The sequence below is a fragment of the Dermacentor silvarum genome, chromosome 1 (assembly GCF_013339745.2).
Source record: "Dermacentor silvarum isolate Dsil-2018 chromosome 1, BIME_Dsil_1.4, whole genome shotgun sequence".
Taxonomy (NCBI): domain Eukaryota; kingdom Metazoa; phylum Arthropoda; class Arachnida; order Ixodida; family Ixodidae; genus Dermacentor; species Dermacentor silvarum.
Genome location: NC_051154.1, coordinates 381909370 through 381933052, shown reverse-complemented (window position 1 = coordinate 381933052; position 23683 = coordinate 381909370). Strand labels below are relative to the sequence as shown.

The 23683-nt window shown below is 45.5% G+C and overlaps 1 protein-coding gene across 4 annotated transcripts in view; it reads left to right on the top strand.

Moving 5' to 3' along the window:
- LOC119437498 (cytochrome P450 3A8) overlaps positions 1 to 23683 on the top strand; it is a 72713-nt gene that overhangs the window by 35256 nt on the left and 13774 nt on the right. For 2 of the 4 annotated variants that reach the window (XR_007465118.1, XR_007465117.1), the window contains exons 4-8: positions 865 to 1073; positions 4574 to 4725; positions 8500 to 8626; positions 14464 to 14655; positions 18032 to 20537. Coding sequence is in view for 2 of the 4 variants with exons in the window: in XM_049660614.1 (XP_049516571.1) it covers positions 865 to 1073; positions 4574 to 4725; positions 8500 to 8626; positions 14464 to 14655 (680 nt within the window). In the remaining 2 variants the exon portion in view is untranslated. The remainder of the gene's footprint in view (positions 1 to 864; positions 1074 to 4573; positions 4726 to 8499; positions 8627 to 14463; positions 14656 to 18031; positions 20538 to 23683) is intronic. The other 2 variants (XM_049660614.1, XM_037704506.2) reach the window with 2 other exon arrangements.

Below are 23683 nucleotides of genomic sequence, written 5' to 3'. Positions count from 1 at the left end.
GTTTTAGTGTCCGTATTTGCACGCCTAGCTATCAGCAACTCTACTACAACTTACACGAGTTGTCGTTTTGGACAACCCTTAAAACCTAAGCATAGTCAAGGATTAGAAAGCGCAATACACGGGTACATAGAGCGACTCGAAATTACACGAGCGCTCTCATTGTGCATTGCTCTGTTTAAGGTGAACTGCATCAAAAGATATTTTCAGGTGTCCACAAGCATTTTCGGATGGCACGCTAAGATATTTTCTGGCGCGGTGGAACCGGTTTACCATGTTGAAAACGTAATCAAGACTAAGCCATTAATGCATTACATCATAGCTAACTGCCCAAATTGTCAAGCCCTAAAAAGTAAGCCATTCATCTCGCTTTCAAGTGAGATCGAAATAAAAAAAAATTAGATTCGTGATTCACTTGGGAGCTCAATATTTACAGAGCCGCATTGTATAGTTGCGACACCGAATAAAGCGAGCATAATTGCCTTCTAGAGTGCCTAGGAACCTAACAATATTTTCAGAGAACAGGCGATGCATAAGAATGACACATACGGCAGTGATATTGTGCGAACGCTTTATTACCTTTAGGAAAGCGTTATTCACGCACATTCGAAAATGTGCGCTCGATCTACGTGATTTTTTCCCTGTCTTTCTACTCGTGCCTTTCTTCCCGGAAAACGTTTCGATACAATTTCCCCGTTTAAGGAAAGTCTCTGCTTACTGTTAGCTGATGTCGGCTTCAGGTATAGGTAAACATGTCTATTGATCTTTTAGGTATCTGTTAGCACACCTAGTCAACCGAAGGTGTTTTCAGCTGACAGGGGGAGATTTATTGCGCGGAAATGTGATCAGCGGTCGTACGCGTCGCAGGGCAGGACTGGAAGCACGTGAGGACGGTGTTGAACCCGAGTTTCAGCGCCGCCAAGATGAAGTTGATGACGCCCATCATCAGCCGGTGCGTACACGACTTCATGGACGTGCTCGAGAGGAAAGCGGAGACAGGCGAACCGCTCGACGCCATGCAAGTCTCGCAGGGGCTCTCGTTGGACGTGATCGCAAACTGTGCGCTGGCTTGGCAGGTAAGACACGGCCACGGCGGAGCGCCCGCAGCCGCGATAGAACAGTTGGTTTCTGCACCCATGACGACCGCAACGACTCTAAACCATTTGATGCGCAGTTTTGCTCGCGCCTTTCATCGGCCTCCAAATGTTGCAGAATCTGCTGTTATAGTAAAACAATTTTGGTCGTCCATTCTAAAACTTACTGTGGGAATATCCGCCTGTGCCACACGACGTTTGAGCGTGCAGCACACGAGTGGGCACAGTGGGCTTGTTGGTGAGTCATAATACTGAATAGGGAGGACGTGTATCGAAGACGAGAACGTATACCACCTCCTCATCGACTGTCCCAAGCACACTGCACATAGAGAGGGCCTTGAACACGAACTGAAATTATATTTCCTCTTCATTTTTTATCTGATTGAATATCCAAGTGAAGGAAGACATCGACATTGCCAGTGAACGGCAACAACCCTTTTATTTATGTTTATTCCAGTAAAAAAATGTAGCGTCACATGGGGGCACGAGAGCAAGAAGCAACGACAAACACAAAACGCTCACTTTCAACAACCGAAATTTATATTCTTACACTTTAGCGAGGAGAGTTAAAAAAACACACGTCGTGATATACGATATCGAACTAATATACAAAAAAAATGAAAACCAACCCCCTAAAAAAGTCACAAAAGCAAACAAACCGTCCAGCGAGATACGCGTTTCACATGACATACAATTGTACAGGCAAGATAAAGGTCAAGAAACCACCTCCGGTATTTTGAACATATGTTGAGCAAACCCGCGCTTCATGTACACAATGTCGTAACAATAATTTTTTGTGAACATGGCAGCGCTATACGCTACCGGCCGGGTGCCAACAGGGTCATGCACTTGACGTCACCAGGGTAAACTCTGTCGATTGTTCCATCTACGGGATACGTCAGTTCCGATCCGTCTGCTGCTATGTGTTTGCCTTGCAGCCGCCCACCCACTATTTCTCGTTGTCAGGCTTGCCGCAGTCGTGCACAATCAAGAAAAGGCTAAAGAATAAAGTTGTCTATGAATTTCGCGTCCACACCACGGTAACGACGACCGTCATTGTATCAACAAAGGTTTCACCAAATTTTCGCGGGCTCGCAAGTTCTTTTTTTGCGCAGGAAATATTTACTAAAGTTACAATATTTTGCTTGTTTTGCAGCTGTAATGTAATTATTTCTTTGCAAGCAAACGCTAAAGTTGCCTCGAGCAGACATTGCCATATGTCGTAACACCTAGACTTGAGTCAGGCGATTTATACTTGGTAAGAACGCAGTGCGACTAGCTGAAGATAGACGAGTGCAAAAGACGGACGACTAGCGTTACTCGCAACTTTTTGCAGTTCTGTTCTGCCTTTCTTGTGCAAAAAAGACTGTCATATCATAGTAACTAGAGCGCTAGCTCATTGTTGCTAATTTGTCAAATTGCCAGCGGTGACTGCTTGCGCTCTCGCTGTTGTGATATACGGTATAGCCCCGTCTGGCAATAAAAGGCAAGTCTAAAGTGCAACAGAAACAGTTGAGTCAACACTAGTCCTGTGTATTTTCTGTTCGCTCGTCTTCGTCCCAGTTCTTCTGCCTTCTCACCAAATCGTCATAGTAAATCACCCTTGGTCATAGCCAAGGAGGTTATAAAAAAGAAAAGAAACTTATGGAGTGCAGATGATGTCCCGAAAGTGAAGTCGGACCACCCCCATCTTACGATGGGCACGCAAACAACATTAGCCTACATTGAAGAAAAGGAAGTGCTTATTTAAACCACCTTGATATGACGTCAACCACCTTGATATGATGTCAACCACCTGACCTATGACGTCATGGAGGGGTGCAGCGTCATTAAAGGTTGCCCTCAAACCGCCTTCAGTATTCGGGTCGTTTCTAGCATGCCGATATATATACTACTCGCGGTAAGACTGGCGCATACCTGCCAACCTGGGGACCTCGAAATTTGGCAGATTCGCCGAGGAAGAGAGGATGGCAAAAAAAGAAAAATAGCGTTTTTTTCTGCGGCACAATAACGTCAGAAGCAGCGTTGAATGGCTGCCAGTGCAGTTATCAGACATCTCGGCGCCTTTACTGTGACCGCGGACGGGCGCGTACGTTCACGTACAAATGAGGAACAAGTATTTTGTCCTGTGAAAGTAGCCCCTTTCCACTCTTATTATGTTTCACCGCACAACACAGCAATAAAGCGGAGAAGCTAGCTTAATGGAACCGCCCATTATGCAACAATGTCGTTATTAGACCTTTGCCTCACGCACACTCCTCAAGCCATGCCTCGATCTGCAGCGAACTGAGTTAGGCCTACACTGCATACACACGATTGGTTTGGATTTAAAGCCGACTTCGGCTAGCTACCAAGTTTATAATGGCAATTAAAATGTGGCTGTGATGCACTGCAATTTCTTTAAATATTTTTTCCCGGAGGGTTGGGGCAGTTTTTCCGGAGATTTATGGCCGTGTCCGTACAATCGGGAGAGTTGGCAGGTATGAAATTACATGTTTGATCTGCTAATCTAGTTTCGCTGAAGATGTCCTTTAAGTGCCCTTAACTCATCATGCATATTGCATGATTACTAAAGGACTTACAGATTATGTTTAACAAGTACGTCACATCACAGCTATTTCTGTGAAAGTAAGTGTGCGGGGAACGAAAGGGAATTCAAAGTTCCACTAACCAAGCTGTGCTGTCCTATCCCGCTGCGTTACTTGCATATATATAGGTCTGTAGTTTTGGTATCGACTGAATGCTGTGATCTGTAATGAATTGGAATTGATTGATAAATATTCTGTCACCATTTCCGCAGTTACAGAAAACGACTTCAGGAAGTTTCGTTTTGCACTCTTGGGTTGAGCCTATGCCGTTCTGTTGTACTCTCTCTTGGGGCCTTACTAATCGGCTGCAGTTATTGGAACGTTTGACGAGACATCTACTACCACCCTTGCGATACCACGTTATAACGCTTTACTTTTTGATGACTGTCTTCCATGGCCGCCTGCTATATTTTTATAGTGCAGGCAGAGGCTTTCTCTGTATTATTTTACGCCTCACAATAACGAATGTCTTCCATGGATATACCCCGTTATTTCTTCCTCCTTTCAGTTATGTATTTCCAATACTTGAAAAATGAAATTTCTGATATTCTGTCCTTGCTTTGCTCTGAGTACATTTATTTATTTCCTTTCTTTCTGCTATTGCAAAGCTAGCTACTGAAAAAATAATCTTATTCGTTTACATTTTACCTTTTCATTCGACTTATACTCATCGTTTCCTATACTTTCGGATTCATGGCCTAGTCTCCACGGTGGGTTTGTGCCATTCTTTGGGCATCGACAACGGCCGACCAGCACGGCGTGGCATCGATTGCTGGCGCAAGTGCTGGCTGCTCATTGACGACTATAGTTGACACGAACGTGCACGGGAAGGGACGTTGCTTGGTACTTGACGACGTGTGTGTTACGTGTGTGAGTATTGCACTCGCTGCGCAGCTGGACGGCCAAAAGAAGCCGGACAACCCCCTGGCGCAGCTGCTGCGTGGAATCCTGTACGAGGCCGAGACTGCGTTCACCATGAGCTTCGTGGCTCTCCCTTTCTTGGGAAAGTGCGCATCGTGGTCGTACAGTGCCACTCTGCATTACAAGTACGCCTCGCGTCATTGCGGGGTTGGGGCTTGGAAATTGAGCGAAGCCGTCTACTGCTAACACGAGAGTCAATTGGCTTATGTAACATCCGTGCAGGCGCCAGCACATCAGGCATATCTGCCTTGATCTGCCTGATGATAGTTTGACAGGTGCGGATTGAGAAACGGCTTGCGAAACTCAGCGGAGCGATCTTATTCTAGAAAAGCGTCAAAAAGACCACGTTGGAAGAAAAAATGCTGCTTTGTTTATCATCTGACTTTTTGCGCTGTTGCTTAAATGTGGAAGCATAGAAACTCAATCAGTCGTTCATCCGTTTGAAATTATAGTTTGACGCCGTAGTATATATTCTTGTGAAACTTGCTCATGAGTAAATCTTCGTGCATTTGTGTGTCATTATCACTGGGATTCTAAGGTAAGGGGGGCGAAGTGGGCCGGCGTAGAACTGCGCAAGACCTGAACAACAGACGGCACATACCCTGTCGCCTAATTGTGCCTGCGTAGCATACAATCGGTTTTCACGATGCAAAACAACATTCTCAATTTTATGAAGGCGCGCAATATACCGGGTGTTTCACGTAAGTTTAGCCAAACTTTAAAAATATGCAAATGTCATGGAGCTAGACAGAACGAAGGTAATGTTGTTTGCCGTCGCTTGGAGATAATCATATAATTTTTTGCACTCCGTCTAATTACATAATTAGCCTTATAAATTATTCAACTTCTAAAATATTATATTTAGATGAAAAGTGTCAATGAGACAATTGCAGAGCAACATGAAAAAATTCAGAGCCCTTCCCCTGTCGAAGAAATCGAGGTAAGCGAAGCTTGTGGCAAGACGATGCTGTCGCACGCGTTCCGCTTCGTATGCCCAAAACTCAGGGTCGGCGACTCTTCTCTGGTGTTTGGCCTCAACATTGCGCTCCCACAACTCGGAGTCCGTGGCTCTTCGCTGACGTTTCGCCTGGGCTTCGGAAGCCCTCACGCTAGAATCGGCACGTCGACGACGAGCCCTTTCCCGAGCGAGTTCGCGGCGCCGTTGCTCAAACGCAGCCTGCTCCTCTGCGGAGCGTACCACTCGCGGCCTTCCCATCCGGACGCCGTAACTGACCTGAGGCGAGGGAAGCCCGGCGGAGCGCGCGCCAACCCCATTTCCTTTCCTTTCCCTCCCCGCGACACAACAAACGACCCTGATTGGTCGCGCGCGTCACGTAATCTGCGCAGCTTTCCTTGCACCTGCTCTTTCTTTCTTCCGTTTTTTCTTTCTTTCTTTCGTTCTTGTCCCTGGCTCATACCCGCATATCCAATGCGGGTATGCGCCACACGTGTCTTTGTGTGATCACGCCACCACCGAAATCTGCAACGCAATATAAGCTTCGCTTGAAAACTCCCGATACAGCTTTCTGCTGCTCAATACCTGCTGCGTAAAAGTGTTTTTCCGAACGTCAAAGAAGCCCGCGAAAACACGCGAAATTGCCACGTGACTGGCCGCTCGAGGCGCTTTGCATGTATTCGAGGGCTTCTTTGACACTCGGAAAAACACTTTTATGTAGCACGTATTGAGCAGCAGAAAGCTGTATCGGGAGTTTTTCATGTTGGTCTACAGTTGTCTCATTGACACTTTTCATCTAATTATAGTATGTGAGAAGTTGATAATTAATTAAGACGAATTAGGTAATTAGGCGGAATGCAAAAAATATAATTTGAGTATCTCCAAGCGACGGCAAACAACATTACCTTCGTTCTGTCCAGCTACGTGACATTTGCATATTTTTTAAGTTTGGCTAAAGTTACGTGGAACAGCCGGCATACAGGGTGTTTTTTTTTTAGCTGCACCAAATTTTTAAGGTTACAAATATATAAATCTCGGTCACGTTATGTTTACCATTCGAGTGTACGGATTGGCGGCCTCTAGATGCAGAGCAATTTTCGCACTTACGTGCGTAATTAGCGAAGTTACGATAATTAACTTTCTAATTATCAACAATAGGTGGCTACAGCAAAGGAGTACTTTGGGGCCCGTCCTCGACACTACCTATCCCAACGGTCAAATTTTGAATAGCGGAGTTCATGTGGGATCTACGTGAACAATTAGTTCCCCTTGGCAGGCTCCTTGAAACCGAAACTGGCCGCGAAAAGAGCGTCTGTGCCGTCGATGTCGCCGCCCCCCAGCCTTTCGTCACGTCTCCGAAGTCATCGCCGGTCCGGCCGCGCGAGCAGCTTGCGTTATCTCTTTGCTGTCTGCGGCGTTGGTCTAGCGCTTCAATGCCGGCGGGCCGCCAAATTTACTTCGTCATTCCGTCGGGCGCCACGTTGCGCTGTAGCGCCAACCCCGCTCCTTAGGCTTTTAGATACTGCAGGCACGGCGTCATATCTGTCTGTAGAGTCGACTGCGAACGCCACAGACAACTCGGAGATAACGCAAGCTGCTCGCGGGGCCGGACTGGCGATGAATTCGGTGACCTGGCGAAACGCTGGGGGGCGGCGACATCGACGACACAGACGCTCTTTTCGCGGCCAGTTTCGGTTTCAAGGAGCCTGCCAAGGGGAACTAATTGTTCGCGTAGCTCCCACATGAACTCCGCTATTCAAAATTTGACTGTTGGGATAGGCAGTGTCGAGGTCGGGCCCCAAAGTACTCATTTTCTGTAGCCACCTATTGTTGATAATTAGAAAGTTAATTATCGTAACTTCTCTAATTACGCACGTAAGTGCGGAAATTGCTCTGTATCTAGAGGCCGCCAATCCGTACACTCGAATGGTAAACATAACGTGACCGAGATTTATATTTTTCTAGTTTTATAATTTGGTGCAGCTAAAAAAACACCCTGTATAGGATATATGTGGTACAAATTTAATCTAGAGAATTACAACCTCACCTTTTGTCGTGGTTCAGCGGGCATGGCGTTGTGTTGCTGAGCCCAAGGTCGTGGACGTGACTCCACGTGTGCACATTCCAATGAGGCGAAATGCAGAAACACCCGTGCCCTGAGTTTTCGGTGCGCGTTAAGGAATCCTAGATGGTCGAGACTAATTCAGAACCCTCCACTGCGGAGCCTTCGGATTGCATTGGGTCATCAAATGTAATCAAAGAAATCAAGGATTAAAACTACCAATCGGTATTTGAGGGCTTGGCGCTCCCGATACGGTAACAATGGTGTCTGAAGCAGTCAAACGTCACGGGCCTCTTTTAACACGACAACATAATAGAGACGGAAGCTTATGCCTTCAGCGATGCAGGAAGTTATGTACTCGACTAGGAGCGACGAGGGAAGAGCAGGGGTAGTAATATGACACTGAGGGGCACGTGACTGGCGATGGTTGCGCAGGCGTGTGGCATATTGTGCAATGCTCTCCGCCGCACTACTTTGTATAGAGGTGCTTTTAATAAAGCGATAGCTGCTCCTTAGCATAAATATCTATGCGTGGTTAGAGTACACATCGATATGTATGGTCAGGGTGTAGTACGAGTTCTACGGCAGCAGCTGCGTGATCTGCTTTAGAGGAATAGCTGTGCTGTATGCGTATCGTGTTTTTAAAACACCATAGTTGTGCTGCCACAAGACAGCAGCAACAGTGTACACGCATGCAGCATCAAGTAGACAGAAGCGGTACAACGTAAGACCATAATTCACAGTAACGTGGATTACCATATATAATCACTGAGTGGTAGAATCTAATAGTGCCATCTTCTTACAGTGGTCCGAAGAAAGCATGAGCGTATGTGAGATTTTAGGTCTTACAGAGATTTAGAAAATATAAAAATGTTGACGCAGGCGCACCTGGGAGATCATCGACAACGTTCGCCGCGTGGTCGAGGCACGACGGCGCTCGCAGAAGGTCGGGGACCTGAGCAGCGGCAGCCGCAGGGTGGACATCCTGCAGCTCCTCTTGGATGCCCAGGTGCACTATCCGCATTCACCGGCTCACATGCACGCAAAAGAATATTAAATTGTGGGGGTTTACTTGGCCAAACCAAGGTATGATTATGAGGCATGCCGTAGCAGGGGGACTCCGCATTAATTTTGACCACCTCTTTAACGTGCACCCCAATGCACGGTACACGGACGTTTATTGCATTTTGCCCCCATCCAAATGCAGCTGCCGTGGCCGGGATTTGATCCCGCGCCCTCGGGCATAGCAGCCCATGGATGGATGGATGCAATGAGCGTCCCCTTTGAAACGGGGTGGTGGGTTGCGCCACCAAGCTCCTGCTATTATTTTGTCTAATGTTTTACGTATATTTTTTTAAGAAAACGCACAGATACGCAGAATTCCCAGCATCAAACTTTTTGAACCATTACTGGGAACTCTGTTTCTGTACGTTTCCATTGTTTGAGGTCTCCCTACTTTTTTTTGCCACCAAACCTCCAACCGTCTCTTAGTAATCTCTATAGCGGACACGTTTACTTTCCCCGCTATCCCTGAACCCAAGGGCTTCAAGAAGGTCGGAGGAGCCCAGAATGGCAGCTGCGTAGATTTCTTCACATTCCAATAAAACGTGTTCCATCGTTTCCCTAGCTTTACCGCAGCAAGCACATGCGTCTTCGTCCTTGGTGTACCTCGCTTCATAACTACGCGTTCTAAGGCAGCCTGATCTCGCTTCGAAAAGTAAGGAACTTCTCTTTTAGTTGTCATAAATTGTTTCTTTCCTGATTTCATTTTTTCCTTTGAGGTAGTTAGTCGTAGCAGGTTTCGCCGAACCCACTACGCCACTCACGCACGTGCATTTATATACAGGCTTCCCATTTTTAAGTTTTACAGAGCTTTGATAAATCGTCTGTGGCAGGTAGCATAATCCTTATCATTGAGCTAGGTTATTCGATGAGGCGGACATTAGTAGCACGAGAAAACGAAACACTTAATCAACTAATGAACAAAAAAATCACTAATTAACTTCTTACTTAATTATTTTACGACACATATTGCAATTCACGAATTGTAGCCGGTGAGATTGTCAGGCGTATCCACTTGGAATGAATTTCCAGGATGACACCAGTTTGGTTGTATGCGCCGTCTCACCGTAAAACTCACCGTAAAAATGCACTGCTGTTGCACTTACTTTTTTACCAAAATGCTGTTTTATACATTGATGCACAAAAGTAACTGGAATGCCCATGTATTTCGTCCCACACTTTGGGAAATAATACCTCGAAACTGGCGTCATCCTGGAAATTCATGTCCAGTGGATGCGTCTTGCAAACTCACGGGCTACAATTCGTAAATTGCAATGATTGTCGTAAAGTAATTAACTAAGGAGATCATTAGTCAGTTTTTGTTAATTAGTTGAATATGTGTTTCGATGTCTCATGCTACCAATGTCCGCCTCAGTGAATAACCCAACTCAACCATAGGTATTATGCTACACCTGCGACGGGTGATTTTAAAAATTTCTTCAACCATAAATTTGAACACCCGGTATATATGAATGAGGGAAGATGAGAAACCGAGGGGCTCGATTTTGCTAATCATGACCATATAAATCCAACAGGCAATGAAGCCATGGAAAGCATTGGGGAAATTAGCTGTGGTTTAAATTGAAATGCAGAATATGCAGGGTGTCCCAACTATCATGCACCAAGAGTTAAAAAAGAAGCAACTGGGTTCAAGATTCAAGATTTGTTTATTTCGGCCATATTTTACAATATGCCCCCAAGGAGAGGCTAAAGCAGGCAGATAAATCATGCCTCCTGACATGGCCTTCTCCCCGGATTACAAATCATGGCACCGGTGGCGAACAGGCAAAGCACATAATTCTCAGGAATGCTGTTCACGAAAATTAATACCACAAAAAAGACATCAAATGTACACCAAAGCAATGATAAAGAACTGCACGAACTATTTAGCAGTAAACTAAAAAAAAGGAAAACGCTGCAGTGAAGACAAAAACAGTATACTGGAAGAACAGAACAAACCAATTGATGTCAATTTATATGTTTTTGTGATTATGCAAAGTTATACAGAAGAAAAAAGCATCTTTACTTTTTTCTTAAACATCAATACACTAGTACTTTGTACAGCTATTTGCACAATTGATTGGTACGTATTGCACAGGATTTCGATTTGGTGATGTAAACTTTGTTTTCCATAATTGGTTCTAGATCTAGTAGTAGACAATGCGGCAACACGTAAATCATATGTTTTATCCCTCGACAGATAAGTATTATTGAAAGTATCAAAATCCTGCTTGATTTTATAGAAAATGTAAACTTCCAAACTCAAGTTATAGGAATGAAAAAGATCGCGAACATGGCAAGTCTTGAAAACATTTGCTTCGACTGTTGGGCCTGCACACAACGCTCGTAGGGCTCTTTGTTGAAGTGAAAACAATTTAGAGGAATCAGTTTTATTAGACGTGCCCCATACTAGTTACAGTATACAAGATGGGAATGAACGAGAACAAAATATAATTGTTTCTGAACTTGTTGTGAAAGAAGACACCTGTTACGTTAGATCACACAAATAGATCTGGCCATTTTCATACTAATATAATTCACATGATCTGTGCACCATAGGTCGCTGCGGAAGCATACACCCAGAAACAGGCAACTATGCACATGTTCAATACGCGAGTTATTGAATTCTAATTTAATATGATGACTTACTGGTTTGTTTTTTGGATGAAAGAGCAGAAACTTCGTTTTCTTGACATTCAATTGAAGCTGGTTGACAGTCAGTCAAAGGAATAGCTGGTACAGCCAGCCATTACACTGCTGCTTCCGTACGTTAAGATTAGAACCAGAAAAAAAACATCTGTATCATCAGCATACAGCACAATGTTAGTAGTTAATACAAACCCAAGTAGTCAATCCATAGTTAGTAGTTTACTCCAAGAAAACCTAGTGCATGGCGTTTCCTGTACAGTGGAGTAACCACCAGTCATTCTTTCGTTACTGTGATTTCATTAGGTAATTGTAATTAATTATCTGACTCGAGAAGTATTGTCCTAATTATGAAAGTGTCAATGAGACAACTGTAGAGCAACATGAAAAACTCCTGATACAGCTCTCTGTTGCTCAATACGTGCTCCATAAAAGCGTTTTTCCGAGCGTGAAAGAAGGCCGCGAAAGCACAAACAAAATTGCCGCGCGTCAGGCCGCTCGAGGCGCTTTTGTATTCGCGGGCTTCTTTCACGCTCGGAAAAACAATTTTGAAGGCTCCACCCTGGCCGGACCCTGGCCGGACTCCCGGCCGAAACGTCAGTAAAGTTCTGTTATTTTTTGCCTACGTGCTTCTATTCTTTGCACTATTTGTGTGCCGGCTCCTGTGATTCAATGCTTCATTGATATATATATATATATATATATATATATATATATTGGAACAACTATTTTGCCGTGGGTATGTGCCCATGGGGACGAGGTTGAAGTAGCGCGGGCTTTTAGGTTAAGCGTGGAGACGAAGAAGAAGACGTTGTTGGTTTTGTTGATGACTGATAAGGTGTCAATTATATTAGCTCTTCGTAAACTTCCTGGAAATTCTTCGACAGCTGTAATAGTAACTGATTCGTTGTCAGTTTGCACAGCACTCACCTCATCCTCAGACAATACAGTTTTGAACACACTAGAAAGATTAATCCCTTCGACCTTACGTTTGGTGCGTTTAATATGGGTACCAGGTCACCACGGTTTGTTTTTAAATGAAATGGCCGACGCACTCGCACGTACATCCCTACAGTTAGTGTTGCACGATTGAAGTGGGACTAGGTGAGGGGGGGGGGGGGGGGGACAAACAGTGAAAGTAGGAAACCTATGTGAAAAAAAAATGTTCGAAAATTTTAAATCAGAATACTGTCATACCAGTAAATATTCCGTTTTAAATATTTTTCCTCTACTAAAACAACACATGTTACTTTGTTTCGAATTCACAATTTATTAGTTCGTTCTTGGTGACCCCTACAAACCAGGGATTCTGGCGCAAGACTTCGCAATACTGTGCAAACCAGCTATTATGTCGTGCGGAATGGCGTTCCTCCCTTGAACGGGGCGGTTTCATCCCAGTTTTTTTTTTTTTTTTTCCTTGCGCGTTTTTTCAAAGTGTGGCGTGCGCTTCACTTCAATTTTTGCGTGGCCTAGCGCATGGCATTCATTGGTGAAAGGTCTCAGTGCAGATTTTTTTGTTATCGTGCAAGTTCACGCTGCGGCATCCGACGCGCTGTGTCTCGTCGTGACGATAAATGCGAAACGCTCCGCGAAGAAACGTCGCGCTATATTCGTTCACTCTCCCTTACGCAGGCTCTGAGTGTCCGAGAGGAAGCAAAATTAGTAAGTCGAATGTTTTCCAAGTGACAATGTGGCGCAATGTTGTCTTGTCTGACAACTGTTGTAAATGAATACATGGCGTCGTCCGTAATTGCGATTGATTCTGTGAAAAGGTTTCACATATGTTGCTATACATTACGACGGTGAGCTGTCCATAGTACTTCTCATCCATTGAAAGAAGTTTTGTTTGGTCAGTTATATTGGTTGCATTATTCTAGACGAATAAATGTGAAGTTGCTTTTGAAACCTCTGTGGCATTGTCATTTATTTCCATCCTATTCGTTCATCTTCCTAAGGAACCTACTGGAGCAATTGCCATCAAGAACAGCCTAATTATGATCACATTAAGACATACGCCACTCGTATAGTTTAATGATGCGCTGGTGCTTCACCTGAGGTGAGTCGCAAGCTCGCTTCAGCCTGAAAAATAGACAGAGAAAAAAAAAAAAGAATTGCTGCTGGGCGTAACGGTCGAAATGCCGGACGCTGAAGAAGTTCGAACATGCGCGCCAAGCAGCTTAAATCTTGACGTCACTGCCATTTCCGGTTGTGACGTCAGTTTTTATTTTTTATTCTTTGCTTGCTGTTAGTTGTCCCCCCCCCCCCCCCCCCCCCCCCGATACGTAGATGGCGACGGTTGCAACGACACGCCATTTTCTTGACATGTGAGCTTCTATGGAAGCTACGCTACCCGTTTACATATGCCTTGGCAGTTGTATGTAGCTGCGGTCTGCTACGCCGCGTAGATACCGCGGCCGCCGCGGGGAGCCGCGATGAGTCCGCTGACTGAGTGCTCTGCGGCTTGCTGACGAAAACCGCGTGTGGCTAAAGTCCCTTTACGTATGGCGCGTCGTCGGCGCCAAAATCGAAGGTACTGGTGTCTATGTAAACATCCAAAATCAAATTTCAACTGCGTGCCACGGTGACGTTCAGTAGGCGCAGCCTTGTTGGCACGCCCCGCTCCGCCGTATAGCCTTCGCAGTGCAAGCACTTGAAGAAGTGGAAGCACCGCGCGGAGGACGCTTGGTTGCCAATAACTCCGCTTCTGCTGAACGCATTGGAGTACTTTTTGTGGCAAAGTATTTCTCAAATAGTGTTGGTTAGCTTCGAATGAATTTTTAGGCTTCGATAAAAAGTGGTTCAAGGCCCCTTTGAGGATGTTTTGAAAGCGTTGCCCAGCCTCTTTAGTTTCCCTGCTATGCTGCAAATAAAGCGCCAGAAGGGAAAATGTGGGCCAGGCTAGTGCAGGCGAACTTAATTGGCGACATCTGAACATTTGCTGCGCATGAACGTCTTTGATGCACACGCTGGAAGTCCATTGCTTTAAGCTATTTGCCTTCATTCGGTTTCAGGAGTTTACGCGGAGTCATGATAAACAGATCTGAACAAAACAAGAAAGAACATGAAAAAAGGCAGCCCTTTTACGTGATGTAGGTATATTTGATATTGTCGAAAATAAATTACCTTGCTCCTTCGCAGGAGGCGGCTAAAGCGGGCACTGAAGCCTCAAAAGTGACTGCCGAGCAGCCGACAGGCGCTGCCGAGCCCATTGACGACGACACGCTGCTGGCTAACAGCCTGCTGTTCCTGGTCGCCGGTTTCGAGACCACCGCAAGCACCCTGTCATTCATTCTACATCTGATGGCTCAGTACCCCGAGGAGCAGGACAAGGCAAGTGCTATATTACAAGTGCTACTTCTAGAAAGCGTCATAACCATATAAAGTCAACCGACAATGATGCCCAGGAAAGCATCGGGGAAATTAGCTGTGGTTGAACTTGAAATGTGGAAAATAATAAAGAAATGGGGAATCAAAGTGGACGAAAAGATAACGTCTCAGCAGTGGGAGACGAACCCACAACCTCCGCATTACGCGAGCGTTGCACTACCAATAGTGCTACGGCGACGGCTATCAATCCGTCCACCAACGTGCGTATTCATGTTTACTAGATCCAGCCCTGGGAGTGCTAACCAGGTAGTGCTAACCAGGTCATTAGGTAGCATACGAGGGTTTTCTTAGCCACGTGACTGCTCTTCTTAGTTCACGTGTTACGTGACGCCGTCGTGCAAAAAAAGGATGTTTCACACCCGCCCATCATGGCTCTGAGTGGCGCTGGTTGGCACTTCGAGGGCTCGATCTAGTAAGCATAAATACTCAGGTTGCTGGATAGATGTATGGATAGCCGTTGCCGTAGCGCAATAGGTAGTGCAACGCACGTGTAATGCGGAGGTTGTGGGTTCGTCTCCCACCGACGAGACGCTATCTTTTCATCCACTTTGAATTCCCTTTTCTTCCTTATTTTATTCATTTCACTTTCAACCACAGCTAATTTCCCCGACGCGTCCCTTTTCTTCATTGCCTGTTGTCTTTGTATGGTTTTGATCAACAAAATCGAGCCCATCGGTTACCCTTCTTCACTCGTTCATGTATATATATATATATATATATAGTAAGTGTAAGTGTGTCCTATTCTGTAGGCACAGAATAGGACACACTTACGGCACGCATAATTACCTGTTGTCTGGAAGTGAACCCCCGACCTGTACTAGATGTGGGCGAGCACTTACTGTACTTCACATCCGAGTACAGTGTCCACTAATAGAACCTTAAAGAAAAAGGTACTTTGTTCGAGCCTATAGAGAGAGCATACCCCTTCACCCAGCGATGTTTTTACGTTTTGACCCGGTATTTCAGCACGATTCAGTTTTAGCCTTTTTAAACGACATCGACATTTTGCAAGTTCTTCGCCCGAGAGATTCGTAGCAGCATCCTCTTTCAGAGGACGCTGCTGCAACAGCATATTTGAAATGCACTCTCCTCAAGGCCCTTAATTGCTTTTTAAGGGTCTCTGTGCGGCAGTAGTGCCTTGTAGCGCTTACAACTTTTTTATACTATATTATATATATTGCGCCCCTATCACGCCATTGTCATGATCTTATTAATTTTGTCTTTTACGCACACTTAGTGCGCAGGATTTTAGGCCCCTTTACAGCCACCCTACACCTACCCACTGTGATTGATCACACCATTGCTCACTCAGTACACCACGTCTTGGCGCTCTTTGGCCATAGCTGGCCCTTCCGCCACAAAACAACAACAACAACAACAACAACAACAACAACAACAACAACAACAACAACAACAACAACAACAACAACAACAACAACAACAACAACAACAACATCATCATCATCATCATCATCAAAATGAAAGTAAGTAAGCGTAATTTCTCCTATGTTGTCCTTGGTGTCTTTGTTGGCTTCTTATGACATTATAAATAAAAATCAGGCCCCTCGGTTCCCTTTCTTCTCGTTCATTGCGTAACGAGGGTCTCGAATCCGGCAACATTGATGCCTTCATGCAGGTAGCATATGTGGGTTTATTGACCAGTTGCCTTCACCCAAAAAGATCACGTACTCGTGACGCCTGCGGCAAAAAAGATTTCCACATCGCCCTCAAGGTTTGTGAGTGCTGGCTCTGGTAAACACGCCCAGGGTGCTCTGAATATTCGTGCTTTGAATATTGAAAATATTGTATCCGATATTGGGGAATATTCGCAGGCCCCTATAACGTTTTTGTTTTCATTTTTTTCAGCTGCAAATGCATCGCGGTTGTCGAGTAGTGGAGGAGCGTCTGTATCACAGCCGTGATGTTCATGGCTCGAAGCCAACCAGTGACGACAGTTATCTCATTTACGTTGCTGAAGCATTCTAGCGGGACGTTCACCTGATGCTACGTAGATAGCCAGATGTTTGGCTTCGTAAATGCTTAGGGTTGTAAACTGAAAAAGAGCACATAGTACTAATAAGCACTATCACGCCTGCGCCCACCTGAATACGAACTAGCGGGCCGCTTTCAAATACGTGTGATGGGCTCAAACAGGGGAAGGGTCTTAACTGTTTCCTGCTCTGCTTCCGGCGTTGCGTTCGTTGATACACCAGTCGGCAGAAAAAGATTTGTCGTGTAGAAAATTTTTTTTCAACTCGGGGCCAACCCGCATTTCCCTATTATACATGTAAAACGCACAAATGCCTTTATGAGAGAGCCACTGGACCGATATGAATTAAGTTTATTGAAATTTAGCGATGAAGTTAAATTGTAGCGACAGTAGCAAGGAAAATTTTGATTTAGCGCTTGGAATTTTTAACGAAAATTTCTGAAAATCGGGAAGTTAAAAAAATAGGAGCAGGTAGTTTGCAAATCCGTAACTCTGCATCAAAAACAGGTGTTACAGTTCTCTAAACTGCATCCGTTAAAGCATCTAAAACGAACATGTCTGATATATCGATGTGCATCTTACGTAAATTTGTTAAAATGTTTACGAGGGTTTCGCGAAAGTCCTACTCACAAATTAGTGGTACACTTCAGAGGGGTATGTAATAGAATAATTTTGTCCGCGTTAGATGCATTATTAGGCATAGTTTACGGAATGGTGATATCGCTTTTCATTCCTGAATTAGAGCTGTATACTTGATAGTTTCGTTTCGTCAAATTTTGGAATTTTCTACACTTTTTATTAAAAAACCTTCACGGTTGAAATAAATAAATAAAAAAAAACAATCGGCTGGTTGCACGCCACTAGAGTTTAACTTTTTCTTTTGAATGTAACACATGTCATCAAATTCGGTGCAGTGGTAGCGAGAACAACCATTTCTCCGTTGCCATGTATTTAGATAGGAGCCCCCCGAGCTAAAGCTTCTTCTGAAAGGGATGCGCTTCGTTGGTCTTTGGTGTCGCGTGCAATGGCACCTCGTCAAAAAAGATATTGCAGCGCTCCTCATGTGTTTAAAGCCGAGTTAATAGTAAGGTGTATACTAGCAGCGAACTGCCACTTAAACCAGCGGACATCTGAGACATCTAAACTGAAAAATGGTCTGACGCGACTGCTTGTACCGAAAGCTATGAACTGAGTGCGAAGACCTGGTCACGGAAGTTCCCGAGTGTGACATACAGTGCGTACATATAATGAAACTGGTGTATCGTTCCTATTTTTTTGCACTTCCTGATGGGCTAGCATTACCTTAAACTGATGCGTCTCTTGTTTCAGTTGCACGAGGAACTCGTGCGAAGGTATCCGGTGGACGAAGACCTGGATTATGGCCAGCTACAAGAACTCGAGCGGCTGGATATGTTCGTCAAGGAAGCGCTGAGGCTCTACCCTCCGGTGACAATGCTGGTGTCGCGCCACTGTCGCGCCGACACGACCATTCTTGGTCAGTTCTTCCCGGCCGGATGCGAGGTGCTCGCACCGCTCTGGCACGTTCACCACGACCCTCAAATTTGGCCCGAACCATTTCGATTCAACCCCGAGCGATTTGCCCCAGCAGTAGCGAAGGATATTCATCCCGGCGCTTTCATACCCTTCGGCATCGGGCCCAAGTCTTGCATCGGGAACAGGTTTGCCTTACTTGAATTGAAGGCCGCACTGTGCAAGCTCTTGAGGAGATACGAGGTACTGCCGTGCTCGCGAGTTGAAGACCCTATAGGGCTCATCGTGCAGACGGTGATTATCCGCCCTAAGACACCTATACAGGTCAAGCTGCGGCATAGGACAGAAGCCGGGGCTAGCGCCAAGCCGTAAAACACGCTGGCAACGGAAGACAACATTCTACTGCGTACGCTCTTTTGATACAGCATGGTTAAAAACCCGTAGTGGAAAAGCCGAATCATCGTGAACCGGCAGTTTTTCTACATCTCTACCTTGCAGACATCGGAACGAAGGGCTATTGAGGCACAATAAACACTTGCAATTTTAGATTCTCCAAAAGCCGTGACTCGCGTAACCGACGCGAACCAAAAATGGAATGCACACGCCCAACCACTGATCAGCCATGCGGTCGTGGTGATTTTGCAGCCGAAGTTTTCAGCAGAACGCCGGCGAAATTTCAAATATTGAAGTCAATGGAAATTGCCACATTTTGAACAGGGACGAGTGAGAACGAGTTGTCTGCGGTATGTACTGCTCTTCACGGCCGTGGAACATCGAGTGACCTCTGTGCATTCAATATATATATATATATATATATATATATATATATATATATACACATATATATATAAAGGGTTGTCCAAAACTGATGTCATGTGCATGACTAGTTATGCTGTGAAGATGCTGCGAGAGGTTGCAGCCTCTTTATGGTGGGCTCAGAATTCGCTTCTGCGAGCCCATATGTGCTACTGTAAACTTTATCATACAGGCATGCCTCGACCAATAGAGGCAAGTGTGAACATGCCTGTCTCGCGTTGGAACGTACCTGAACATTCTGAGTACGTTTTACATTGACAACGAGTCGTGTTGTACGTTTTACGCACACCATTTTTTTTTATGTCTCCCACTTTTGCCCTGCCCAAGTTCAATGCGCGCAGAACAGCACATCGTGGGAAATACGGTCGAAGGCTCATGCAAGACGAAATTGTACCATAGCCACTTGCCCCCCTTTGAAGTCACATTGCTCGAGTACACTTTGCGACACATGCACATTTTGTAGCGATACTGCGGGTTTTAATGCAGTGTTTTTAAATTATTTTATGTAGCTCACACAAAAAATGTACGTACACAAACTGAAAACGTTGTTGGATCCTATAGTTATCGCAGCTGGTGTCGGGAAGATTGGAAAAAAAAATACGGATTTTTCTTTTGCAGGAACACAAGATGCAGCATACACACGTTTTACAAACTAATATAATGCACAGGGACTTGATGATTCACAGTAATATGCATTCACACATATATAATAAGGACTCATTTAGCGCAGGTAAAAGGTTACTAGTTTTAACATAATTTTCAATTGAATTTCAAATAAGGACTGGAATAAATTTGAATGATCTCATTTCCATTCTAGAAATGAGTTCGAACTAAAAAAGTTAACTTGTCGCGTTTCGAATGCTACAAACGTACTCGTATCTGTCACGAGGCCTACTAAGTCACTACAACTCAGACATCCCGGCAAATTGCCCAGACTGCCCAGAACTTTATTGCTCACTCTCGCACGTACCGCGTTAGCAAAGGGCCCTCTCTCCAGTGAGCCCGAATGGGAAGACGCCCTCAAAAGCCGGACCCCAAACTCCAACTCAAGGCTGTCCAGAGGGCCCAAGAACTGGCGGAGCGTCACCACGTTCCCGTCCCCACTTGGGCCAGAGGAGCTCCCCGCGTGGAATCTCCAACGGCTTAAAACTCCTCTGGACCTCAATAAAGTTCTTGACTGACGTACATTTTCATCGGCTTAGATTCTTCGCCGTAGATGCTGCCTCTTGTTCCCTTTATATGATTTGAGAATAAATCGTTCCGCATTCACGGGCCGTGGGTAAGGGTCGGGTACATAGGTCGGCATACGCACTCACGAGCGCACTGACTCGTACTCGCTCCATATTTATTTTACAGGCCTGAGATGAAGCGTTAGTGAGTGACGAAGGGTGTGAGTGGACACGTGAGTATAAGAACGAGAGTGAGTATGAGCAGGAGTGAGTGACGGTCATCGTGAGCGCGAACGAAAGTCACCGACGGTGATTTCAAGTCGACGAGAGTGACGGTCGGAGAGTGTGGGTGGACCTGAGTAAGGATGCGAGCGAGTGTCCGTAAGTGGGAGTGGATGCGAGAATGAGCGGGGTTGAGTGCCAGGAAGTGTGAATGGAAGTGACTGTGAGCGCGAGTGAGTACTGACGAGTGCAAGTACACGTGAGTGTGAGTGAGTACCGAGCCTGCGAAAATACTGGGGAGTGAGTATCCGCTATCCACCTATTCTGCCGATTTGCGGTCGGGGACCCCTCTAAGGCTGATTTGGTTAGCCTTTCCTTCACTCTCCAGTACCCCGTGCCCTGACATCAAGGCAACATCCACAGAAGCTTTCAGATACTATGTTTATAGAGTTGCAAGAGCTTCTTGGTTCTTCCCCTCTAAAAGCACTGTAGAAGAATGGGGAAAAGGGCACGTCGGAAGCTATCCATTCCAAGCAATGTACAAACGCACGAGGACGACTAAGGAAGAGTGCTGTATTTACCGTGCTTGAGCACTTGTTGTCGCCTCAACACCACCAACAACAACCGTCCTCTGTTTTTACTCAGTCGTAGTCTTCCTTTTGCACACTGCTTACAACGGATTCATAAAAATTATGCTCGCTGGTTTATTGTCTAAAAATGATGCATTGTATATGCGGGTGGCGGTTCTATGTCTTTGACGACGGATAACAAATAAGCTCAATGTTTTGGAAAGGTTTGTGTGTGGATGACGCTCTCCTTTATTTGGGTGCACGTTGAAGAACCGCAGGTGGTCAAAATTAATACGGAGACCCCCACTACGGCGTCTCTCATAATTTGATCGTTGTCTTGGCACGTAAAACCCCGGAATTTAATTTTTTTTACCAGGCTAGATACTAAGTACTCCAATTTCTGGCCTCCTTTTACGGATGATCTCTTCATTCGAATTATGGTCGAGGCTTTTTGACGGAGATACGATTACCGCCGTCTCAAAAGTTGACAATACACTGTATTTTTGGTGACATAGATAATGAAAACTCTGTATTTGTCTATGATATTTTGGGATTTTTTACTTCTAGTGACAACATACCATGGTGCACACTTATCAGACATACGGTAAATACTAAACGCGAATATGCTTTCTCGATGTGGCATGCCTCTCGAGCGTAGATTATTAATATCATATAGACTACAAAATCGTGCTGCACTGACTGTCGCTTCTTATTGTGCTCAGAGATCTAGCCATAACTTCACTGAAAGGCATCCACAACCTTCTGTTCCTTCGATCCTGACACATCATCTCCCGCCTCTGCCGGCGCGACTGATTGCGCAAATATTATCTGATGAAAGGTGGCGCTCGTGTTGTCTGTTCTTTTTTGTACTTTTGTCGTCTTCGCTGTAAAAAAGCTGTTAGAAAAGTACATTGACATTGAACTAGAGGCATAGTCGGACAACATAGGCCCTAAGTGTGGTATTTGGAATTTGCCCACCACGCAGTGTTTTGGAGCGCGATGAAACATCATATCAGGTATCGCAAGACTGATCCCTGGCCTAGACTTTAATTGCTTACTCTCCTGTTTCTACAGGTGTACCTAAATTTTAGGAACTCTCCAGGAAACTCGGCAAATGAATTTGGTAATTAGAAATTCAGCAACCCTGCTTTTGTGAAAGTTAAGGGACCTGTGATTACATGGTCTTTCAAGCTACTATTGCTGTTATTGTTAACCCGCATCTCGAATAAGCGTTAGTGCTGTAAACCGACCTTGTACCAACCTGTCGATTGCGAGTATCATAAAGAAAACAAAAATGGCAGCAGCGTCTCTCTTCCTTGGTCTCGAATGGCTGGCTTGTCTTCTTTATGTCGTGCTCCCTTTGGTTGGGTGGCCCCGTACCTCCGGGCACGTAATACTACATAATACCAGGCAAGGAAAGCAGACAGTCACACTCGTGCAGTACATTGTATCGCCTTACGTATTTATTGTTGAACACACGGGTGAAATGAAATGCGTCTTGCATCAGTAATTGGGTGCGGAGCCCTTTACTTTCGAAGTTGCTCGCAGTAGACAGCGCCCCGATCGCCGGCGTCTGGGTGCCACCTCGTTCCGCGTCCTCGCTGGGGTGCGACGCGCGACACGGCCGACGGAGGCAGCGCGGCACCCGGCGAAGCTGCGGAAGCGGTTGGGGCCCACCAGGCAGCGCTGCTACAGTGTTCTAGAAATAGGGCACTGTGGAATTACAATAGGTACGAAGTGGTGAGAGGGATTTGGAAAGGGGTGATGGTCCCTAGTTTGACTTTCGGCAATGCCGTCCTGTGCATGAGATCAGAGGTTCGAGCAAGGTTGGAAGTTAAGCAGCGAGGGGTAGGTAGACTGGCTCTGGGAGCACACGGAAATACACCAAATCAGGGGGTACAGGGTGACATGGGATGGACGTCATTCGAGGGCAGGGAAGCCAGCAGCAAGATAGAATTTGAGGAGCGATTGAGAGAGATGGCAGAAAAGCGGTGGGCAAGGAGAGTTTTCAGTTATTTGTACATGAGGAATGTTGATACAAAATGGAGGAAGCTGACCAGAAAACTGTCAATCAAATATTTGGACTGCAGGAGGGGTGCAAACCAGGAAACAGCGGTTAAGAAAAAGGTTAAGGAAACAGAGAGGGGTCTGTGGAAAACAGGGATGCAGACGAAATCAGCACTGGGCACATACCGAACTTTCAAGCAAGAAATTGCCAAAGAAAATATCTACGATAATTCTAGGGGAAGGTCTTTGTTGTTTGAAGCCAGGACGGGAGTATTGCGGACTAAGATGTACCGAGTCAAGTACCAAGGTATAGACACGTTGTGCTGTGCGTGTGGAGAAGAAGAGGAAACGGCTGAACACCTCATACTTTTCTGTAAGGGGCTTAACCCTACAGTGCAAGGCAACGGGGCTGATTTTTTCAAAGCATTGGGGTTTAGGGACAGTGAAGGCAAAATAGACTTTAAGCGGGTAGAAATAACCAAACAGAGGTTATCTGATTGGTGGATAAAATTAAGGCAGGGGTGAAATTTCACCCACCACAAAGCACAAATTATCTTAATAGTCATGGCTAGGTGGCGTATGTCACCGCCCGATTTAAAGGGTTCAGCCTCATCCATCCATCCATCCATCCAGAAGGTTTGTAGTGGCAAGAGCGAAGCGGGCACCCGTGGGAGGCGCTGTGATAGAAAAAGCTGCTCGCCGCGTGT